The sequence below is a fragment of the Coptis chinensis genome, chromosome 8, assembly GCF_015680905.1.
Source record: "Coptis chinensis isolate HL-2020 chromosome 8, ASM1568090v1, whole genome shotgun sequence".
Taxonomy (NCBI): domain Eukaryota; kingdom Viridiplantae; phylum Streptophyta; class Magnoliopsida; order Ranunculales; family Ranunculaceae; genus Coptis; species Coptis chinensis.
The window spans coordinates 52,437,702-52,447,152 of NC_141463.1; the positions used below are offsets into that span (position 1 = coordinate 52,437,702).

A 9,451-nucleotide genomic window follows, 5' to 3' on the forward strand; every position below is an offset into this window, starting at 1 on the left:
CGATTGTAACCTAAACCTCTATTATAAAGAGGATTAGAGCAAAAACAATACAGACCATCTTCTTCCCAATTTGTTTTAGTATAATTTAGGGTTCTTAGTGTAGCATTCAACCTCCATTAAATACCTTCAAGTTTTAATTCAATTCAATTTTTTTATATTATGTCTTATTATTATTGCTTTGTATTATTAAATCCAATGAAATAAGACTAAATCTCCTAATAGATGAGGTTTAATGAAGCCTATGTGAGGATTTTTTTTTTATCAGCAAGCGAGGTTGTTATAGAGGTCCCCTACCCCTTTTCATAAAATTCAATAGCTTCATTACAATCTAATATAGTCTTTCCCATTAGCATCCTCAAATACAATTTTTTTCATATCTTCTGAGAATGAGCTAGGGATGACCTCTATGAATACTTCACTAGGCACATTACTAGCTAGCGCATCTGCTAGTCTATTACATTCTCTATATACATGCCTAATATTAAAATACTCAAGCTGCTCAATCATTTTGCAAATGTCCTCCATCATGTACCTTGCTTGCCACGGGTGTTGATTTCTTTTTTTTACGAAAGAAACAACATTTGTAGAATCTGTTCGTGCTTCCAATCTTCTGATTCTTTTCTGCTTCACTAGCTTCAGTCCTTGCCAAAGTCCTTGTAGCTCAATTAGTGCTATGCTGCTGTATCTCGCCTTCCCTTTTGCTGCGACAACCACTTGCCCCTCATTTGTTCTTATAACTGATGCCCATCCCCCTTGATTTCCCTGTAGTGTACCATCAGAATTCAAGATACATATTTCTGGTCCGGCCTTTTCCCACTTGCATTTATTTATCTTGGGCCCAATTGGGTATGTGAGGATTATTCTCTATTTAATTAGTTTGTTGTATTATTGCGCTTCAAGTTTAGGTCTTTAGGTATTATTGAGAAATAATTCTTTAGAACTAAAATAGAGTTTAGAAATTCCACCAAAGAGATTTATGGATGTGCTAAACTCTCACACTAGTCATTCTTTGATTAGATATAACCTAGAATGGTTGGGGATGTAAAAAGATTGAACCTTTACTATGAAGCATCACGTAACATGACAAAGAATAGGTTTTTAATAAAAACTAGTTAGTCATGAATAACTCTTGCATATGTGGATTATAACTTTCTCTATATTCTCCTCATAAAAACTGTTATCAAAATTCTATTGATTGCTTATTAGGTTAATTTAAATTTAGCACCTTTAATATATTAGAATAAATCATTACTATCTTGTTCTTCCATTAGAATTAATTAGTTTGAATTCTCATTGTTCTTGAATTATTAAGAGTGAAACGAATTCTTACTCCTTATATTGCATGATTATGTTTGGAGAGAAGAAGAATTGATTTAAACATTACGAATTGATAGGATTACGTATTAATGTTTTTATGCATTAATATTGTATTCTTATCAATTCGTATTATCACTGATCCTCCATATGTAATATTGGTATACAAGTAATGAAGGTTGGTATAGCAAATTAGCTATACAAAATGTACAAAACTCTTTGGAGTCAAACTCTTGTTGTTGGAGATTTGAACCTATTAAACTAATGGTAGATGAGGTCTGTAGGCCTTTTGGTTTCTGTAAGTTCCATTGGATTAGCAGGAGGCAAAACAAAGAAGCTCACGAACTAGCTAAATAGGCAGTTCAGGGTCAGGATGTTAACCTTCTGCCAAAACTCTTGTTGGACTGTAATGTGGTTCCTCTTATGTTTTAATATATATGTGTGTGTGTGTGTGTGTGTTGTTAGCGAAAAAAAAAGTAATGAAGGTTGGTCCGCCCTATGTAATAGTATTCGGTCAAATATAGTGGTATACAAGCAATGAAGGTTGGTCCTCCATATGTAATAGTCTTCAGTCAAATATTATTTATAGTAGACACGTGTAGTAATGCCACGGTTTGCAAGAATTGGAGAGCCCAAAGTATATGCAGTGTTTGAAAACTCGTCGAGTTGACCCAGAACTCGCCCAGGTCAACTCGACTCAATTGAATTTTGATGAGACTCGCTACACAAACTCGTTCAACATGACTTGCCAAACCGGCCGAGTAACTGACGAGTCCACATGCCATATTAACTTTTTTTTTTGGAAAATTCGAACGCAGGACCTCCCCCTTAAGTGAGTCTAAACATGGAAATGGTTATTACCACTTGCACCACCATCGATTGTTGATATTCTTTGGAACCCTTATAAATTTATTAATAAAACTTCAATACCAGAACTTAAAATTAATTTTTGGTTAGGAAATCTATTATAAAAAAACAAAATGGGAAGACAAATGGTGGTCGGGATCGCGTGGGGACCTGCATTAGATGGGGATGAGATGTGCGATGGGGATCATTTTGAGACACCTATGAGTAGTCTTTTAAAGCACATTAATATGTATAAATGCCAAAATTAAAGTTGGAATAAAAGCATAAAATAATGCTTAACTGTTGGTTTTAATTCGTTAAATGTAACTGTTGTATTAAAGGGACGAAAAGACAATTTGTGAGTTAGGCACATTAAAACATTATTAAAGAGTTTGTAGGCTTGAGCTCTAATACAGTCAACATTTAAGGGCGTTAACTTCCTTCAACTTATGAGTTGCGTTATTAAACCCTTCAACTTCTTCTCCAGGTAATAGGAAGATATAAAACACCACCTCTCCAGTCAATCCATTTTTCAGTTTTTCTTACAATTTTCTCCAAGATTTAGATATGATTACAATGATCATTGAGAAGAAAGAGGTACATACTTTACCTTCTTCAAGGTACAAATTTATCTATATCTACATGCTGATTTTATTTTTATTCTTTCGTGCTTAATATTCAATGTACTGAAAGATTAGGGGGTTTGGTTTTCAGGTTACCAATTCTCTTGAAATTGTGTTTTGAGCATTCGGTTCAACGTATGGCAAATTCTAAAGTTGATTCCACGACCAATGTCTGGTGAGTTATTATGAAATATTGTAAGATTATATTACAATCAATAATTGTACTTTGTAACTGTTGCATTTTATTTCATTTACATTCACACTAGAAGTGAGCAATCTTTTATTTTCATTGTTAATATATTTTTCATGATTTTCTTAGTTTCGTCTCAGAAACTACAAATAAATAAATAATAAAAATTAAACACATCAATTATGGGCAATCAAAATTGCAAATAACATTTTTGATGATTTTCGATGGTTAGCAACGACTTTAACTATCATTTAATTTACAAATCTTCAACATGTATCTATTTTCCAATCTATTTTATGTTATATTTATCACTATCTGTCAACAAGCAGATTATTTTAATAATTTTGTCTTATATAAAACATGGTATTCAAAGGACCACCACGACCACCTAATAGTCACCTCATCTCTTCCAAAAAATCATGTGTAGCTGGTGTATACACTTCTCACTCTACTCAAGGTTCTTTTGTTTTCTACATTTTCTTCCTTTAAACTAAATCAAGGGTTTGTGTCATAACTATTGAATCGTATTTCAATGGGGTTAACAATGGGCAGAGATTGAGTCCTTCTCCCCTCCATATCTAGAACAATCACCAGCTATGATTGTTTTTTTCTTTTATTTTCTTTTTCTTTTTAAGTAAAATAATAATAATAATTATGAAAGAATGGTTAGAACTGCCCTTTGCAAAAGACTAAGAAAATACATGGTTTAGGTTGTATCAGTGGTTGTCTATGCCCACATCAGTAATAATGGAAATGAGTGTAGTGTTACTGAATAAGTATATGTTGGAAGAGCCACCGTTCCCTCTTACCCCATGCCTCGACCTGACTGTGAACTAGGCGTTGGTAGAAAGTGTAATTTGTAATCTAGGTGGTGTAAAAGTAGTTAGTGGGGGGCTTGGGAAGCTAGAAATAGTTGACTCTTCCTATTTTGCATCGTGAATGTTGAGGGTAGTGATGCACTTATTATTGCTGAGCTATCTCCAATTGCTTTGGGTTTTTTCTCTCTCTGTTTGTTGGAGTGAGTTTTATTTATTAGATGTTTGTATTGGGTGTTGAGGGAAGTTGACATTTTCTATATAGTTGATTGTTGTTTCCTAATCAAACACAATTCTAATTCTAATATATCTTCTATAGTAAAAGAATGTGGACCACCCTTTCAGCTGTCCTCATCACCTTTTTCAAAATAGAGTTAGAGTTTACTATGCACTGTCTGGTTGTGATTAAATGGTCAGACCACTTTGGAGAGGCCATGCTCCCAAATCATACTCTCACATGATACCATGCTAATAGCCCACTATTAGTCGGTTTCCAATGGGGTAGCTCCACCATTTAACTTGGGCTGCAATTGTCTTAATTAAAACCTATTATCCCATCCCGTAAATACTTCCTCCATAGAAGTTAAGAAACTAAAAGGGCAATTCTGCTAAAATATGTATGTACTCTATAGCACTCTCCGCGACTCTCCCAATGTTACATGATTTACAGCTTTATCTTGCACTACCTTATCAAATGCGTGTTCATATTTTCTTTCTTTTGCATACAAGTAGAAGTGAATTCGTTATTCGTTTATGCATGAAATAGTTCATTAACTGTATTTCTCATTTCAAGTTATTGATTTGAAATTTACAATGTTTCAATGATTTTGCTATTGTTAGCTATACATACATGCATGCTATGCCATTTGAAGTCCAAAATTATTAATTGACTTGGCTATATTTCTTTAATTTGCTATGGTGTTTCATGGGTTGATCTGAATTGTGTCTTCATTGTATTGGATTTGCCGTTCTTCACTTTTACTTGATTTTATAATGACTGGTTGGTTTCTTGGTGCTATCACAATGGTATGTATTGTCACTAACTTCTCTTACATGTTTATTTCTTTTTCTAAAGCTCTGATTACTTAGTAGAGTCAAAATAGAAGTATTCCCTTCATCAGTAGTGAGACTGAGTGAGTGAGCCGCCAATTTCAGCAAGGCTTCTTTGACTTACATCATAATCTTCTGCCTTAGGATTCAATCTGCTCTTCATCTTCATCTTTGTAATATGTTTTTAGATCCCATTGCAACACCAGGCCTAAACATTCTATGGTAAATTTTATCCCGTTTTATCAAACTATTTTTTGTGGCTTATTTGCTTAATGTGTGAACTGAAGATATTACGTATAAGCATAATGTTGTAGCTTCTTTTAGCTTGGTCTCAGAGCGCTAAAATATTGTTATCGGTTGTATAACAAGTGTCGGAGAAGTGTCATGGCCAAATTATATTTCTCCTGCGGGGTTGAGTTTTAATTGAACAAAAAAAGTTATGATTACATATTGTTTTGATTTCGTGGAGTTAGAAAAATAGTTGAAATGGAGTATTGAAAATAGTCAACCGGTAGAAAAAGTAGTTTACATGCATTGTTATTTACTATATTAAATGTTGTTTTCTTTGTAAAGGAGTCAACCTGTTGTATATGAGGTGTTTTTTTCCCTCAATGATCTGTGTGAAATTTTTTCGCGCTCAGACTTAGCGGCTAAAATGTTGAAATTGATAGAAGAATGGTTGAAAAAGATTTACAATGAATGGTGTGGATGTAAATTTTGTTTCTGTGCCAATTGTTAAGGTTATTCTTTGTTTTTCATTTTGTTGTGAATATGTCCATGTGTATCATCTCTTTTTGTTTCCTTTCAATAGTCATCAACTATGAAGAGTCTAAGTTGTTGTAATGGTTTAGTTAAAAAGAACTTATTACTTCCGTTTGGATTCGCAGTTTGATGTACAACTATAAACAAAAAATGAATATCGACAAGTAAAATGTTACCATCGGAATTAACAACATGCATGATGGGGTTTAATGACAGTTTATAGTTGTGCTTTATACTTTCTCTATTGTGTATTTCATTATTAATTTAATCTAATAGAGCAAAGAATACACTAGGACTGTGGAACTCTTTATAAACCAGTCTCATTTACATGATGAGGTCAACCCTTCCACCATGCAAGTATTTGGAACCACTCTATCTATACTCGATAGTAATAGGCTGTGTACCATGGATTCCAAATTAGTCTACATGTATACCACGTGACCTTCGATGGGATTATACTTATACTAACCAACTAATAAAGGAAAAAGACTATGGTTCACCATTACAATAGTTGTTAAAAATTCGTAAGAAAAACATTTCGCTGTATTGTGCTTAGTCTAGGTAGAAAGTAAAGTAGGATAGTGAGAACCCGCTATGAGGACACAAAATACATTGGGGCACACTATACATCAATGCATTCTTTGGCATCTCATAGTGAATCCAAAGATGGAGACACCAAGCTCTCATTCAAAAGTGTGTTGTCTGATACTATTTTATATGGTTAAAGGAAACTGCTAGGTGAATTTAATTTATAACTTATTTTCTTTGAGGGAGGGATATATTTTTGTATCTCCTTAAGTACCTAAGGACGCTCAATGTGTTGTCAGCAGTCTCCTGGCTGAATAAAAGTCTAAAGAAAAGTCTGATATGTTGTTACGAGTATATATATTATATTTTAAAACCTTATTCATTACTTTAATTTCTTTTAGGTATTTCATTCTTTTTGATGGAAGTAGTTCCATATTTTTCTGATTAAGTACAATTGAAATTGCAATTACATAGGAAACCATGGCTGCATGGTACGGCATGTCCACTTTCCCAAAAAAGATGAACTGACACCTCGATCCCCCCCTCTTTCCATTGCTGCAATAGTTTTAATATTCTCTCCCCAAACAGGCTTGACTTCTTCACTAGACCTCTTATTTTGGTCTTCCACCCTAACTCTCTATTTCCTTTATTGAACATATGGTTACTCACTTCAACACTACCTGCCTATTTTATTGGTCAATCTATGTGTTACGTGTTCATTGTTTTGTTGATTTCTTAATTTTCAGCCAGTGTCCTTTCTTCAATCTCTTGAAATTTCAATTCGTTAGTTTAATTTGTTCCATTTATGAATCCATTTTTTCAGTTGCTTGGATTTTTTTTATATTACTTCTTTGTCTAACCACTTACATACCACGTCCTTTATGATATCATACCCTTTAGAATATTTTCTTTGGGTTTTTGTTTAGTGTTAATGTGACATTATTTTATAGTTTTTAATAGTTTCTCCTTATGGACTTCTCTTTTTTAGTTGATTCGAGTTCGAGACAAGTAGTTCATGTCGTGGTTTGAAGTTTTGAAACCCAATATTTTGTTTTTGATATTTTTCAAATTTATACACGTTTGGTTTTACTTTTACTACCATTATAAGTACAGGTTGGTTGATGCTTGATGGCGTTGTTACTTCTAGCTAATTGAAGACTGATTTGAAAAGACTAGGCCAAGGTTCAAACAATGAAAGGATGACATATTATCTTACAATCTGGGTTCTTAGAGCTAAGAAAGATTCCAGCTGAATAAGACCTTTGAAAACAAGTGTGGTACAAGTGAAACCGAAAATAGCAGGGCAAAGATTTATTTTGAAACATTTTCTTCAGAAACATTTTTTTACCTCAACTCTTCAGAAAAGAACTTGACACAGTCCCGACACTGTCTTAGAGAATTAAAGAGTTCATTAAAGAAGGTAACCTTCATAAAGTAAGAAAAAGAAAACTTTTGCAAGCTCCAAAAGAGTCTAACTTGAGCATCTTACTTTGAAAATTCCACAATGGAAACTACACAGTTATTTATATGAAATTATGAAGCACATAATAACAAATCAGCTCTAAAAAGAAACTCAGAGAGAACAAGAGCTATGAATATCCAGAACTTTTTAAACTCGTATACTTGAGAAATCATAAATTCTGCAATGATAAAGACGGTCTACTTTTTATCCACTATCCACAGATATGAACCAACATAATAAAATAATGATCACACCTAATTATATCTATATGCATCGCAGCTACTATTTCTTCTTCCAGAGATAGCTCCAATCTCAATGGCCTAAAATATGTAGAGGGCACAGGAAAGACAAATATAAATCTGATTTTCAATAGTTTAGACCTTCACCAGCTCATTGTGATACTGCATTCCTTGAGAGCCTTCATTTTCTGAGAGTCCTCACTATATATGAGGTTGATTCTATGGTCCAAGATTTTTCAGAGGCTGAAATCCAGAGAGCTCTGTTTGAGATGGTTGATAATAAAGCACCAGGTCCAAATGGATTTAATGCTCAATTCTTCAAGAAGAACTGGCTATATGTGAAAGATGAGTTTGTCAAAGCTATTATCTCCGTATTTTCCCTGAAGTCTATTCATCGAGGCGTTAACTCAACGCACTTAAGTCTCATTCCGAAATGTGCAAATCCTTCAAGAGTTGAAGAGTTTAGACCTATTGCCTTCTGCAATGTTATCTATAAGTGTGTATCAAAACTACTAACTAATATAATGAAGCCTTACATGTCAGAAATCACTTCCATGCAACAATCTGCTTTCATCCCCAGCAGATCAATCCAAGACAACCTCTTGGTGGCTCATGAACTGGTCAGAAGTTACAATAGATCTCATGGGATTAGAAGATGCTCCTTAAAGATTGATATTACCAAAGCATATGATGTAGTTAGTTGGCAAACTATTGAGAAAGTGCTGGTAAGATTTAGATTCGTGGAGAAATTTGTTGAGTGTACTAAGATGTGTTATTCCACTCCATACTATTCTGTATTAGTCAATGGTACACCCTAATGCTATTTTGTTGGTAGGAAAGGGCTCAGGCAAGGGGACCCCATATCCCCATACTTATTTGTCCTGGTCATGGAGGTGCTTGGAGGTATGTTGAAACGTAATGTGCTGGCGAAAGAAATTTCTTACCACCCAAAGTGTAAGAAATTAAATATTTCACATCTTTGCTTTACAGATGACATCTTGCTATTCTATAAGGGTGATGAAACAACTATGAGGGTCGTGAAGAAAACCCTTGATGAATTCATTGAGTGTACTGGGCTTAAGTTGAGTAGACAGAAGACTACACTCCTGGTTGGAAGTATGAGCTATCATGAAGCAAAGTACTTGGCAAACATAATGAAAGTGCAATTGGTGCAACCCCCCATTACTTATCTTGGGCTCCCACTCACTGCATCTAGAATGGGGATCAAAGAATGTCTTCCTTTGACAGAAATGGTTACTAAGAGAATTTCAAATTGGAAGAATAAGTCTCTCACTCATGCAGGAAGGCTCCAGTTGATTTAGTCGGTCTTATCCTCTCTCCATGTTTATTGGGCAAGAACTTTCAAATTATCCAAAAAAACTCTGAACGACATTGGTAAGATTTGCAATAGATTCCTTTGGGCTGGTCCGGATATGACACCCAAAATGCATCATGCTAGTCACTTTCTCATTCGTCTTGGGAAAGATCAGGGTGGACTGGGGATAGTAGACCCGAATACATGGAACAAGGATGCTTATTGTGGCCTCGTTTTTAAGATTGCAAACTATGAAGACTCTTTATGGGTTAAGTGGTCAGTTGAGCATCATGTCAGAAAACAACAC

The 9,451-nt window shown here is 34.4% G+C and overlaps 1 protein-coding gene across 1 annotated transcript; it reads right to left on the reverse strand.

Moving 5' to 3' along the window:
* Positions 1–321: 321 nt before the first annotated feature.
* Positions 322–5,007, reverse strand: LOC147481892 (uncharacterized). Its single transcript, XM_086579112.1, has 2 exons — positions 4,963–5,007; positions 322–762 (listed from the first exon to the last, which is right to left on the reverse strand). The coding sequence occupies exons 1-2, from the start codon at positions 5,005–5,007 to the stop codon at positions 322–324; spliced, it is 486 nt and encodes a 161-aa protein (XP_086435238.1).
* Positions 5,008–9,451: the final 4,444 nt, after the last annotated feature.